General features: G+C 44.8%; 2 protein-coding genes across 3 annotated transcripts in view; both read left to right on the top strand.

Annotated features, from left to right (window-relative positions):
• COPA (COPI coat complex subunit alpha) overlaps nucleotides 1-3,585 on the top strand; it is a 45,152-nt gene extending 41,567 nt beyond the window's left edge. For both annotated transcript variants that reach the window (XM_040230111.1, XM_040230112.1), the window contains exons 29-34: nucleotides 223-409; nucleotides 499-609; nucleotides 1,133-1,294; nucleotides 2,469-2,663; nucleotides 2,920-3,021; nucleotides 3,053-3,585. In XM_040230111.1, the coding sequence (XP_040086045.1) occupies nucleotides 223-409; nucleotides 499-609; nucleotides 1,133-1,294; nucleotides 2,469-2,663; nucleotides 2,920-2,979 (715 nt within the window). In that variant the 3' untranslated portion in view covers nucleotides 2,980-3,021; nucleotides 3,053-3,585. The remainder of the gene's footprint in view (nucleotides 1-222; nucleotides 410-498; nucleotides 610-1,132; nucleotides 1,295-2,468; nucleotides 2,664-2,919; nucleotides 3,022-3,052) is intronic.
• Nucleotides 3,586-9,098: 5,513 nt separating this feature from the next.
• Nucleotides 9,099-14,810, top strand: PEX19 (peroxisomal biogenesis factor 19). The gene is made up of 8 exons (XM_040230115.1): nucleotides 9,099-9,191; nucleotides 10,569-10,678; nucleotides 11,103-11,268; nucleotides 11,702-11,787; nucleotides 11,998-12,159; nucleotides 12,889-13,065; nucleotides 13,230-13,274; nucleotides 13,443-14,810. The coding sequence occupies exons 1-8, from the start codon at nucleotides 9,122-9,124 to the stop codon at nucleotides 13,524-13,526; spliced, it is 900 nt and encodes a 299-aa protein (XP_040086049.1). The 5' UTR covers nucleotides 9,099-9,121; the 3' UTR covers nucleotides 13,527-14,810.

Here is a 14,810-nt window from a genome sequence, read left to right on the forward strand (position 1 = left end):
CCCCTTGCTTCTCTCTGTTTCAGCTTGTGGTAGATATTTCAGACGGTAGCCTCAGGGAATATTGGCATTGTCCCAGAGCTGATGTTTCCTAATAGGAAAAGATCTTTGGCTTGCTGCTTTTCCCTGGCTTTTTTCACTGTAGGCTGTTGTGATCATGTTTCCAGAAGTTAGGTTGAGGTGGGCTCCTAATCATCCTGTCTTCTTTCTGCTTTTCTCTTTCAGGAAGGATGCAGGGCTGAAGAACGGTGTACCAGCTGTGGGCCTGAAGCTTAATGACCTCATCCAACGGTTGCAGCTGTGCTACCAGCTCACCACAGTTGGCAAGTTTGAGGAGGCTGTGGAAAAATTCCGTTCCATTTTACTCAGTGTGCCACTTCTTGTTGTGGACAATAAACAAGAGATTGCAGAGGTGAGAGCAGTCTAGCTGCTTGTCATAGTGCTAGGCACCCCCCTAGTCTTGCATCTGTACCGTGACCTTCTTTTGTCCCCTCTCTCCAGGCTCAGCAGCTTATCACCATTTGCCGTGAATACATTGTGGGTTTGTCCATGGAGATAGAAAGGAAGAAACTGCCCAAAGAAACTCTAGAACAGCAGAAGCGCATCTGTGAGGTAAGACCTCTGAGCAGTACAGAGGCATCGTCCCTTTTACCCTCTGAATGAATGAATAGTAAGTCACTTCAGTCGTGTCTGACTCTTTGCAACCCTCTGGGCTGTAACCCGCCAGGCTCCTCTGTCCATGAATACTGGAGTGGGTTGACATTTCCGTCTCCAGGGGATCTTCCCCATCCAGGGATCGAACCAGGGTCTCTTACCTCTCCTGCCCTGGCTGGTGGGCTCTTTACCGCTAGTGCCACCTGGGAAGCCTCTATGGAATCTGAATTCTTTAGGTCTCAATATGGGGAGTGAGAGAAATTTGGGCCTGTTTCTGTGACAGTAGTATGTATTTCTCCACCCTTCTTCCTCATCCCATAAGTTCTCTGTAACTAGGAGGCAGAAGCTTTCTTTGTTTTATAGCCAGTCCGGTTTTTATTTGGTGGTTTTGTTGTGTTTTTAATCCATGTGTGACAACTTATAAATGATCTATCCTAGCTTTAGCATCAGCCTGACATATGTTCCTCCTTCTGTCCACTAGATGGCAGCCTATTTCACCCACTCAAACCTGCAGCCAGTGCACATGATCCTGGTGTTGCGTACAGCCCTCAACCTCTTCTTCAAGCTCAAGAACTTTAAGACTGCTGCCACCTTTGCTCGGCGCCTGTTGGAACTCGGGCCCAAGCCAGAGGTGGCTCAACAGGTATATGGGAACTCCTTCAGTGAGCGTAGGAGAACTGGATCTCTTACATGGAGGGGGTCAAAGACCAAGGTTCTTGTCTCAGAAACAAAGTGCTGTATTACAGCATTCAACAAAAGAGCCAACAAGATGCCATCCTCTGTTTACATACAGAGGATGAGGACCTCTGTATGGCATGCTGCTGCTAAGTCGCTTCAGTCATTTCCAACTCTGTGCGACCCCATAGATGGCAGCCCACCAGGCTCCCCTGTCCCTGGGATTCTCCAGGCAAGAACATTGGGGTGGGTTGCCATTTCCTTCTCCAGTGCATGAAAGTGAAAAGTGAAAGTGAAGTCGCTAAGCCGTGTCTGACTCTTAGCGACCCCATGGACTGCAGCCTACCAGGCTTCTCCATCCATCTGATTTTCCAGGCAAGAGTACTGGAGTGGGGTGCCATTGCCTTCTCCATGTATGGCATGAATACCCCCTTTTATTCCTGGAAACTAAGCAAATACCTTACTCAGACATGGCTGCACTGTGAGAGTGTGACCTGTGACATCAAATAGCTCCTCTGTAGCTGAAAGTCAGCCCTGAACTGTCCTTAAGTTCTAGGTTTCTCCTTACCAACACTAGTTATCTCTATATATATACATGTCCCATTACTTGTGCTTTCTGAAAGCTTTTTCATTAGGGCAGTGAAAGCCAGTTTTAACCCTTTCATGGCTAACCCTGAGAATTCTAAGACTTAGTGGAGAAGTATGGGTCTAGTTAGCCTTCCCCTGTAGCTCAACTGGTAAAAGAATCCACCTGCAATGTGGGAGACCTGGGTTTGATCACTGGGTTGGGAAGATCCCCTGGAGAAGAGAAGGGCTACCCACTCCAATATTCTGGCCTGGAGAATTCCATGGACTGTATAGTCCACGGGGTCGCAAAAGTTGGACACAACTGAGCAGCTTTCACTTCACTTCACTATGGGTCTAGTTCCATAGGGCCACTTTGGGATAGAAAAGGAAAAACCCTGATACAATAGGAATGGGAATTATTATTCCTTCATATGACCTGTGCAGAGAACTTATTCTGTATTCAGTCAGTACAATTGCTTCTTGCATCAAAGAAACTACTAACCATGGTGTTGAGGTCATTTGAGTTGTGTGCAGTTTTCAGTCCTTTTAAACAAAACATTCCTTCCCTCCCTTAGACCCGCAAAATCCTGTCTGCCTGTGAGAAAAACCCCACAGATGCCTATCAGCTCAATTATGACATGCACAACCCTTTCGACATCTGTGCTGCGTCTTACCGGCCCATCTACCGTGGAAAGCCAGTGGAGAAATGTCCGCTCAGCGGGGCCTGCTACTCCCCTGAGCTTAAGGGTCAGATCTGCAAGGTCACTACGGTGAGTACTGTCCTTGAGAAATGAACATAGAATATCGAGGGAAGGGGAAAGAAGGCATATTGGTCCTTTTGTTTCCTGTATTCCCGCCTCACACCTTAAGGTAATGACATTGGAGAAAGGTAGAACTTCTCCCCACCACTCCTTACGAATCAGTAACCATAACAAAGCACTCTCCTGTGCTCACTAGGAGGGCAGGAAGTAGACCCTCTAGGCTTCTCACCCTCAAAAACCCCTAATTTTTTTTCTCCTTCCACAGGTGACAGAGATTGGCAAAGATGTGATCGGTTTGAGGATCAGCCCTCTGCAGTTTCGCTGAGGCCCCTTTCTGTGTGTAGGGTCAAACACCATGTTTCCCGCAGAGAGCCAGTCTTTATATTCTTCTAGCTCCTTCTTCCTTATCTACTCTTCATGTTGGTGTTTAGTTCTCCCTGCCCTAAAATCTAATGTCCTTTTCTCTTCTTGTATGGCTAATCAAGTCTAAACCTGACTTTTTTTTTTTTTTTTTTTTTTTGCCTCTGAGAACCTCTCATCTTCTCAAGGTGACTTATAGGGGTGGTCACACTTAGCCTTGCCTTCCCAGCGTAGATCTTTCAAAGAACATTTGTGATGAACATTTAAATAGTAAATTCCTTCAATATTTATCCTTTCCCTTTCCACCCCATGTGTACCTTTTGTTAGAAAGGAATGAGATGTAATAAATAAGACAACATCTTTTACTCAGTCATAGCAAGCTCTTAGCCATCCCCATTTTCCTTGGACATTTAAACTCCTAGGCAGATATAGCCTCTCTGTGCCCAGAAAGTTAAAGTCTGAGAAGAAACTGTTTTCCCAGAAATGCGTATCACTTTTTGTTGATTTATTCTTTCCAAACATTGTTCTTGTATTTTGTTTCTCACACGAAATAAAGTAGATTTTTATGAGAGTTTGTGGCTTGTCATTTGTTTCCTGGACACACTCACATTCCTCCTTACTTCATGTAGCTGCCCCATCCAAGCAGATATCTTTCCTTCAATAATTATTTTTAATTACAAAGGTAGTAAATACCCATTGATTTTTTTGTTTTTAAAGTAATCTGCTGTGAGAATGGTAGAAAGCAAGTAGTTCCCTATTCCATTGTTGACTGTAACCTTCCATCTATTGCTAATTAGTAATACACTGTATATAGTACAACATATTTTGCTTTTCATGTAATAAGATTAATCTGGTAGAGTGATATAATGTACCTTTGATTAAAATATATACTGTCATTTCAAATTTATGTTTTCAATAAACAGTACATTTAGTTCACAAATCAATAAATTTAGAAAGCTATTCAGTAATGTCTTCCTCCTCTGCTTTCCCTCAGCCACCCAGTTCCTATCACCTTCCCCAAAACAGGTAACTGCCGTTGTTAGCTTCCTTAAATCCTGCCAGAGGTTTTTTTTTAAATGTATATACAAGCAGATGTCAATGTGTTCTTCCCTATCCACCTACTGTATCTAAATGGAAGCATACTACTTAAGGATTTTAAGTTGCTTTTTTATTGATGGATATACTTACTGATTGATATTTGACTATTATAAACAGTGGTGCAATGAACATCTTGAACATACATTGTACAGGTGGAGAAAGTAAGCCTGGAGGATAAACTCCTAGAATTGTGTGATTCCTACATCAAAGAGTGCAGGCCTATGTATCTTTTTAGCTTTAAAAGATGCTTTCTTGGTACCTCCTTGGTGGTACAGTGGTTAAGTACTTCCACTCTATGGGGCACAGGTTCAATCCCTAGTTGGAGAACTAAGATCTCACATTTAAAAAAAAATTTTTTTTAAAGATGCTTTCTTAAACATAGTATCCCCAAAATAAGTCTGCCTTCTCAAAAAATTTGCATACTAATTTCATAACAGTTTCTCAAGTTATAAACACTCTTACTGTAACCTAGGCAAGTTGATCATTTCGGTAAAAGTATTTTTTTAAGTTTAAAACTTAAATTATAAAATTAGTTTTGCATATCAACATAATGAACTAAGGGATATGAAAAAACTGGACAATCCTCATGAAGCTTACATAATCTTAGTTCAGCTTAGTCGTGTCCAACTCTTTGCCACCCCGTGGACTGCAGCACACCAGGCTTCCCTGTCCATCATCAAATGGGAAACAAAATGGATAAATGTGAAATAATTGAATACCAGACAAGAATTTGAAGCTGGTTAATAAACAGTGGAAAACCAAAAATGTCCTTAATCAAGAGAGTAATACAAAGACAAAGCTGTAAAATACTTTTGCAGCAGTGTTCTGATTGTTTTGCCAACAAAGGTCCATCTAGTCAAGGCTATGGTTTTTCTTTTGGTCATCTATGGATGTTTGAGTTGGACTGTGAAGAAAGCTGAGCGCTGAAGAATTGATGCTTTTGAAATGTGGTGTTGGAGAAGACTCTTGAGAGTCCCTTGGACTGCAAGGAGATGCAACCAGTCCATTCTAAAGATCAGTCCTGGGTGTTCATTGGAAGGACTGATGTTGAAGCTGAAACGCCAATAATTTGGCCACCTCATGCAAAGAGTTGACTCATTGGAAAAGACTGATGCTGGGAGGGATTGGGGGCAGGAGGAGAAGGGGACGACAGAGGATGAGATGGCTGGATGGCATCACTGACTCTATAGACTTGAGTCTGAGTGAACTCCGGGAGTTGGTGATGGACAAGGAAGCCTGGTGTGCTGCAATTCATGGGGTCGCAAAGAGTTGGACACGACTGAGCGACTGAACTGTACTGAACTGAATAAACAGTGGAGAACCAAAAATGTCCTTAATCAAGAGAGTGATAGAAACAAAGAAAAGGCTGTAAAATACTCTTGCAGCAGTGTTCACTATACATGAAAGGCAGGAGATGAGTAAATACTGAGATGAGGTGTTAGGAGTTTCAGTAGTGAAACAAGTTTAATGGACTTCCCTGGTGGTACAGTGGATAGGAATCCGCCTGCCAATGCAGGAGACACAGGATCAATCCCGGGTCTGGGAAGACTGCACATGCCACGGAACAACTAAGCCCGTGCACCACAACTATTGAACCTGCACACCTAGCGTGTGTGCTCCACAACAAGAGAAGCCATGCACCGCAACTGAAGTGCAGCCCCCACTCTCCATAACTAGAGAAAGTGCGCACACCAACAGAGACCCTGTGCAACCAACAAACAAATTCATAAAAAACAGTAAAGCAAGTTTAAGAAATAGAACAATCATGCCTATTTTCAACTCCATTCATTTACTGATACTTTCCTTATTAGCATACTTATATTACTATATTAACGTGAAGCCAATAGAAATACCTGTAACATGTGCTTGTTATAACTACAGTTATATTAGAGAGACACATGTAAGCAGTTTGGAGTTAACCTGGAATAAATATTACAGCTATTGGGGAGAAAGATTAATCAGGGAAGAATTAGATTACAGATGTTTAGACGTGAAAACAACCTTAGAGTTTCAGCTTTCATTTTTTTTTTTTTAATCATATTTGTAATAGGAGTCCTAGAGTGGAGAAAGGTTTTGAACAAAGCAATAACATAGTTGAGACTAGCATTTAGGTCTTCTGACTTCTGGTTCAGAGTGTTTTTCCCAAGTTATAGTGCGTGTGCTTGGATGATCACAGCAGGTTTTGCACAGGTATGACTTTAAAAGTATGTGCCTTATATGTCAAGGAAAGAGTAAGTACCTAATCTGGTGCTTGACATAGTACTCAAGTGTGTTTAGGAAGCTAAGGATGAAAGTCAGGAAGTGACTTTTTTCATTTAGATGTGGTTTCTCCCTTTTAAACTTTATGATACTTTATCCTGAATTCTTATAAGACAATGACCTTGGCCATACTTACTGTGTCTATGTCTATACCTACCTCCAGCCTAATGCCCAGTCAACTACCTTAATAGCAAGGGCTGGTCCTGATTTATCTCTCTGTCCTCTTCGGTGCCCCACATAGGATCTTGTACAACAGTAGATGCCCTCTAAGTGGTAAAGTAGGTTTGTCTAGGCAGTTGATACATTCTGACAGATCTAAATAGAACAATTCCAGAGAAGGGAAGGGATGTCTGGAGTTGTCTTTATCTGAGCCTCCCCCAACTACACATGATTGACTTCTGTGTAGAGCAAAGGCTATAGGTCAGGGAAGTTCAGTTCAGTCGCTCAGTCATGTCCAACTCTTAGTGACCCCATGGACTGCAGCACGCCAGGCTTCCCTGCCCATCACCAACTCCAGAAGCTTGCTCAGACTCATGTCCATCGAGTTGGTGATGCATACAACCATCTCATCCTCTGTCATCCCCTTCTCCCCCTGCCTTCAATCTTTCCCAGCATCAGGGTCTTTCCCAAGGAGTCAGTTCTTCGTATCAGGTGGCCAAAGTATTGGAGTTTCAGCTTCAGCATCAGTCCTTCCAATGAATACTCAGGACTGATTTCCTTCAGGATTGACTGGTTGGATCTCCTTGCAGTCCAAGGGACTCGCAAGAGTCTTCTCCAACACCACAGTTCAAAAGCATCAATTCTTCAATGCTCAGCTTTCTTTATACTCCAACTTTCATATCCATACATGACTACTGGGAAAACCATAGCTTTGACTAGATGGACCTTTGTGGCAAAGTAATGTCTCTGCTTTTTAATATGCTGTCTAGGTTGGTCATAGCTTCTCTTCCAAGGAGCAAGTGTCCTCTTCCAACGAGCAAGCTGACTGCAGACGGCTGCAGTCACTGTCTGCAGTGATCCTGGAGCACAAGAAAATAAATTCTCTCACTGTTTCCATTGTTTCCCATCTATTTGCCATGAAGTGATGGGACCAGTATTCTTGCCTGGAAAATCCTATGGATGGAGGAGTCTGGTAGGCTGCAATCCATGGGGTCGCTAAGAGTCGGACACGACTGAGCGGCTTCACTTTCACTCTTCACTTTCATGCATTGGAGAAGGAAATGGCAACCCACTCCAGTGTTCTTGCCTGGAGAATCCCAGGGACAGGGGAGCCTGATGGGTTGCCATCTATGGGGTCGCACAGAGTCAGACACGACTGAAGCGACTTAGCAGCAGCAGCAGCAGATGGGACCAGATGCATTATCTTAGTTTTCTGAATATTGAGTTTTAAGCCAACTTTTTCACTCTCCTGTTTCACTTTCATCAAGAAAGTGAAAGAAAAAAAAAAAAAGTAAGTGAAAGAGACTCTTTAGTTCTTCTTCACTTTCTGCCATAAGGGTGGTGTCATCTGCATGCCTGAGGTTATTAACATTTCTCCCAGCAATCTTGTTTCCAGCTCCTGTTTCATCCCGCCCAGCGTTTCTCATGATGTATTTTGCATATAAGTTAAATAAGCAGGGTGACAATACACAGCCTTGGTGGATTCCTTTCCCTATTGGGAACCAGTCTGTTGTTCCATGTCTTGTTCTAACTGTTGCTTCTTGACCTGCATACAGATTTCTCAGGAGGCAGGTCAGGTGGTCTGGTATTCCCATCTCTTGAAGAATTTTCCACAGTTTGTTGTGAACCACAGAGTCAAAGGCTTTGGCGTAGTCAATAAAGCACAAGTAGATGTTTTTCTCTTCAGGGAAGGGAACTCTACAGTAGCCTTTTTACTTAATCCAAAGTCCAAGAGTCGCTTTTCTACCCTATTTGATTAGACTAATATCGAGTTCTAAGTTCTTGGCCCTGTAATAGTTTTAATGGGGTACAGGAAATGTGAGATAGCCAGTAGATTCTGCAGAGAAACATGCCTCTTTAGGATCTGAGAGAGCAAAGAGTAGACAATGAATGCCTAAATTTTAATCCCTAGCCCAGGAGCCAGGGATGCAGCAGTGAAGATGACGGATGAAAATCCTTGCCATCATCGTGGTTAAACTGCAAAGGGCTTAACGGGAGATAAAAATGATAAATAAATAAAACATATAGTATGTCACATAGAGGTAAGTGTTGAGAGATATGGAGGGAAAGTGGGCAGATTTGTATATGTATGCGTGTGGGAGGGGTCGCACTTTTATTTAGTGAGGCCAAAGAAGGCATTTCAGAGATGACATGTGAGTAAAATACTGAAGTGAGAGAAAACTACCATGTTGGGTATGCCGTAACTTCCTTATTGATTACAAACGCACAGCTTCTGGTGGCTCGTGGGCAGTTTGTCCCAATTTGGCATACCCTCAGCTCTGGAAAAAAATAATAAGGAAGCCAGGTAATGTGGGAAGTTGAAAGAAAGGAAGCCAGGCCAGTAAAAACAAAAACAAAACAAAACAAAACCTGGCAGAAGGTAAGAGTAAACTCACCTCTGTTAGGTCAGCGTGCCAGTAGAAAGAAGAAGGGTGGCGGGGGTGGGAATCGGAGCCTCCTGTCCCTTTAAAAATGGCGGCCCGGCACGGACCAACAATACCATTGGTTGCGCGAGCAGAGGGGGCGGGCACGGGGGCGGGGCGCGCGGAGCCTCGGAGTCCCACCTCCTACGGCAAGTCAGAGGTGGCAAGATGGCCGCGGCTGAGGGGGACGGTGGTGTCCGGGCCGAAGCCGACCGGGAATTGGAAGAGCTTCTGGAAAGTAAGAGCCCGTCATGGGAAAGCCCCAAAGAGGGCGGATGTAAGGATCCATTCAGGGGGTTAGGTTTGCGATGTTTGGGGCGGAGTAAGAAAGGCTCTCCAAAGGCTGGACGGGGGCGGAGAGTCTGACTGCGACCCTCGAGAAAATCTCTGGGTCACCCTCTCCTTCCTCTGCAGCGGGAGTTGTGCAGTTCTCTCTGGGTCCCTGAACGGCCCGCACTGTTGATCGCCCTGCCGGAGGGGAAGCTAACCCAGAGGACGTTTCACGCTCCCTCTCCACACTCCCCTTACTTTAGATTCGTAAGTTCTGAAGTCTGATTTTCTCCCCACCAGCGGCAGCATTTGGCCCTCGGGGGGCAGCGAACCGAACAACCACCAATTGCTTCCATTAACTATTAGCAAGCCTGTAGTGCGTTCTTCTGTGAACTGTCCTGCCCTCCTTAACAGAAAAGACACTCCTTTTTTTCTCCCTGTCCTTTCATCCACCAGGCCCCTTTACAGTTCTTTCCTCATGTCAGAGCTCAAACCCTTCCCATTATTTTGAAAAACAGGATGAAACAGCCTCAGGGGAAGACAGTTCACTCTTGAAAGAAGGTGGCTGTACTTTTCCTCCTCAGCCCTGCCATCCACTCCTGTCTGGTTTGGTTTCTTGTCCAGAGTGGGGCTGGTGTCTTTCCCCCTAGGCCTGGGAAATATAGTGGTGGTGAGAACACAGGCTTTTCAGGGTCGAGGTGAATATTTATTGTCTCTTGCTCAGTCACAGAGTGGGCAGGCAGAAAGATGAACAGAAATGGTGAGAAGTGCTAAGTGACTGTGTGAGTCTGCAGAGATGAGGCCACAGGGAACTCTCGCAACTCTGGGGAGGGAGACCTAAACTGAAAGAGAAAAGAGAGTTCAGGGCCCTCCCGTGGAGTATAATATGGAGTCCCTCAGTTTGTACCAGGACCCATGGGAAGCTGGGTGAAACATCTTAAGGCTTCTGCTCTCTTGCCAAAGATTATTCCTTGTAGGGCTCCAGAGTGAGTTCTAGGGGGTTAAGGACATCTGTGTTCTCTGTTCCCCTTGAATATCTGTATGGGATTTCTAACCATTAAAGTATGGCAGAGGCATTGTGTAGATGAACTGTCGTCTTACAGCTTTGAGAGATGTTTTTTACACCTTAAGAGATTTCTTCCCCTATGATTACAATACTAGGTAATGGGGGGGGGGGAGAAGCTTATTGAGGAGTGGGTCAGGAGAGGGAGACTCAAAAAAGAAGAGCATTTTAGGAAGGTTGGCAGCTTGAAAGATTGTTTTCTTAATGCTTTGCTCAGAAACCCCTCTAGCCTTGCATTCTCATCTATCACCAACACATACACTGTGTCTCTTGTCTCTGAAGGTGCTCTTGATGATTTCGATAAGGCCAAACCCTCCCCAGCACCCCCTCCTACCACCACGGCCCCTGATGCTTCAGGGCCCCAGAAGAGATCGCCAGGAGACACTGCCAAAGTATAAATTCCACCCACTTAAGGGATGGGGAGGGTATGGGCGGGCAGCTCCAAGCAGAGGTGGGGCAGGCCCTTGTGGGCCAGAGGGGAATCGGGGAGGGTGCCTTGGCCTCACATTGCTGAGTGCTCTTGCAGGCCTCAGTTCTTGTGAAACAGGGACTTGAGATTGAGTAGAGAGATCTCAAGGAAGTCCTTTAAAAGAACAGATTTAAATGGTTGGATTGGGAATGCCAGCCCATAGCCTTCCCTCAGTGGCCAGATGCCTTTTTGCTGTTCTCGTGAAGAGAGGTAGTCAGAATGTCCAGTGGAGGTGGGGAGGAGGGAAGCACTGCACTGCCAGAGCCACTGCCTGTGGCTTCTGTCAGAAACCATGTACACTGGGGTGCCAAGTAAGAGAGGTACTTTGGCCACATTCTCCCCTGCAGGATGCCCTCTTCGCCTCCCAGGAGAAGTTTTTCCAGGAACTGTTTGACAGCGAGCTGGCTTCCCAAGCCACTGCAGAGTTTGAGAAAGCAATGAAAGAGTTGGCTGAGGAAGAGCCCCACCTGGTAGAGCAGTTCCAAAAGCTTTCAGAGGCTGCTGGGAGAGTAGGTAAGGAGGAGAAACAGTGGGAAATATCTGAACAAACCTCTTGGGTTATTGTCCCTTGACAACACCAAAATTTTTGTAAAAGTTGACAGTAATTATGATACCACTGCCATGGGATGGGGGAGGAGATGGAAGGAAAAAGGAGACCCTGTTTAATGAAAGGGGTGAGATAGGTTGGAAAGTAACAGAAAAGATTATTGAAAAGTGATAATTTTAAAGATCAGTATTAATGTGGGTGTCATTGTAGAGAACAAACTGAGACACAGTCCATGTAGATTTATGAAAATAACTATGAAGATAAACGTAGAGTATTCAAAGATTTGGAGTGTAGTAATTCACTAGTAAATGCTCCATGTCCAAGCTGGTAACCAGGTCAGTCTTAAGGAAGCAAACAGTTAAAATCCTAAATGACCTAGGCTCTTTTCATCTTTCCTAGGCAGTGATGCGACTTCCCAACAAGAATTCACCTCTTGCCTAAAGGAGACATTAAGTGGACTAGCCAAGAATGCCACTGACCTTCAGGTGAGGGGGAAGATAGGGAACCACACTGGGTCCCACTCACAGAGACTTCACCAGCAGAGTCTCAAAAAACAGACTCTCTTGGCTATCATCTCAAGTCTGTTCTTGCTTATTTTGCTACAGGCATGTTTAAATAGTTCTTTCCCACCTGAAAAGTTGGTTCGTGTCCCAAGAAGGTGGTATACTTGCTCATTTCTCTTCTGTCCTTCCTAGAACTCTGGCATGTCAGAAGAGGAACTGACCAAGGCCATGGAAGGGCTGGGCATGGACGAAGGGGATGGGGAAGGGACCATCCTCCCCATCATGCAGAGTATCATGCAGAACCTACTGTCCAGGGATGTGCTGTACCCGTCACTGAAGGAAATCACAGAAAAGGTTTGTGAGCTTCTGTTCATACTTTTCCTCCTTATTCCTCATTGTACCAACTCCCATGGGCTACTTTGTCTATTTAGAGACCGTAAAGACAGAGTAACTCAAGTGTACAAGTTCATCTGTTTTTTTTCTTTTTTCCTTTGTTTATTTATTTGGAAGGGGAGAGTTAGGGAGGAGTTGTGTCTCCAAGAGAATAAAGCTACTTTACTGAGGATATTTAAGGTAGAAGGAGAAATCCTTCAGCTCTATTAATAGTTTTCTGTAAACTAGTCTAAGACCCTGTTGTTGTCTGATCAACTCCTTCTTGCGTTTCCAATTTCATTCATTTCTCCAACAAGATGTCACTGATGGTTTACTGACTTTATGCTGTGAACAATTTTAAGAGTAGTTTAAATGATGGTCTCTGGCATCAAAGAGTTCATAGTGTTACTGGAGAGACTTTTAAAAGTTGTTAAACACAAAAGAAGGAATATGTAACTGAAACCATATGTGGCCCTTAAAGCCTCAAATATTGACTGTCTGGCTCGTCACAGAAAAAGTTTGTCATAAATGGTGACCATAAATGCTAGCATAGCCAGGTGATCTGATTGAAGTCAGTGCTGCTTCTCATGCTGAACTTATTTAGTTTTTCCTTCTCCTCTGTTTCTGGCCCCTTTGTGTTCTTCGTATTTTATTACCCTTACTTATGCATTGTTCACTTAATTCTTCACCACCCATTCTCTGTTTACTTAGTATCCAGAATGGTTGCAGGCTCACCGAGATTCTCTACCTCCAGAGCAATTTGAAAAATATCAGGAACAACATAGTGTCATGGGCAAAATATGTGAGCAGTTTGAGGCAGAGACCCCCACAGACACTGAGGCCACTCAGAAGGCTCGTTTTGAGGTGGTGCTGGATCTTATGCAGCAGGTAAGGCCTCTGTTTGCTGTCTGCCCGCTGCTTCTGTCTGCTTGAGTGTTCATTGCAGGCGATCCTGAAAGGAGGCCACACTGCCCAACCAAAGCGGAGGAGGAAGCACAGGGGAGGCCACAAAGCATGGTCTTATCTCGTGTTCCTCTTTCTTTATTTTCCAGCTACAAGATTTGGGCCATCCTCCAAAAGAGCTTGCTGGGGAGATGGTGAGTATACCATCTTGCATACTTTAATCTGAGCCCAAGTTTCCATTATTCTGTAACCTTTAGTGATTCCACCCAAGGTAATAATAGTGGCTGCAGGGGATAGACCTTCAAAAGCTCTAACTTTTTGAAATGGGAGGAGTTATCTGAGTCCCTTCATCTCTTCTCCAGCCTCCTGGCCTCAACTTTGACCTGGACGCCCTTAATCTGTCGGGCCCACCAGGTGCCAATGGTGAACAGTGTCTGATCATGTGAAACACAGCACGCTTTCTTCCCTGATTCCCAGCCGTGGGGGAACGTCTGGAGTCAGCAGAACTACTGAGAACTGAGGCAGGAGTGTCGTCTACCGGAGTGGCTGCCCACTGCCATCTGTCATCCCACCCAAGATTGTGCCATACCAGCTGAGGCTTTTTCTCTTTGTAGGAATAAGGCCTGTTCTGCAGATCATTACTGTGAACCCTTTCCATTGTGGTTTCTGCTGCTAGCAAAGGCCCAGCTACCTTCCAAGTGAAGGAAGGCGACTCTTTTGGGGCAGGCACCTTTTTCCCTCGCCCAAAGTAATGTTACACAGGGCCACACTGATGTTCACTTTTGTACCTGGGGTCTTCATGCCTTGCCTCTCCTCCCTCTCTTGGACCTGGGGAGCAGGGACAGAGTCCTAAGACTCTGTATTTCTATACTTCTCTTAAGCATGGCCTTTGGGAATGAGTGCAGAGAAACTGAGCCTGGGCTGGGGCCATAGGTCTGTCACCACACCCTCTTGCCTTCAGACTGTCGTGAATTCTCCAAAGTAAGTGTATCTAATCACAGGTTGAAAGAGAAACCCTGGAATTCTCCTCTCTCCAGGTACAGAGTCCTCAGCTCCCTGTCCAGCCTGAGAACTCAAGCAGCTGCCCTGGTTCTTTCTATAATGCTATGTGATCTGGGTGAACTCAGCCCTTGACCTTCCTTTACCCCCTACCTCGCCTCTCATCTCTCTACTTTAAATACCTCTTCATTCCAACCCTTCTCTGAGCCCAAACTGTGAGGAAAAAGGGCCTGTCCTGTTTCCCCTGTTCTAGTCCATCCACCACTCTCACCAGCCCTGCTGTCTCGCTGGCAGGCGTGTATAATTATAGTGTCATGTCTAGGAAGTGAATGACTGTTCTTCCCCAGTTGCATAGTTTTCTTTTACACATTCTCACTTCTGATTTCTTTGAATGCTGCCCATTGATTCAGGGAGGTAGCTTGGGGAAAGGGAGGTCGGATGCAGCCTGCGCCCGTTTTCCTGACGAATAAACATTCTGAGTGAGGACGGTAGCCTGTATTTCATCCAACTCTTTTCCTGATCTTCCTCAGCCTCTCTAAGCTGCTGTGTGAGGTATGTTGGCTTAACATTGCTGGGTTCTGCCATCACGTCTCTTCCCAGCTCAGTCTGCACCTCAGTTGGCAGAGTAGACTGAATGACCATCTTTCCTCATTTTCTCTGGTTTTGAAGCCTTTCAATTGGTATTATATTTTAACATTTTACATTATTATGTTAACGTTAGTAATGTATTA

This window comes from Oryx dammah, unplaced genomic scaffold, assembly GCF_014754425.2.
Source record: "Oryx dammah isolate SB20612 unplaced genomic scaffold, SCBI_Odam_1.1 HiC_scaffold_28, whole genome shotgun sequence".
NCBI lineage: Eukaryota > Metazoa > Chordata > Mammalia > Artiodactyla > Bovidae > Oryx > Oryx dammah.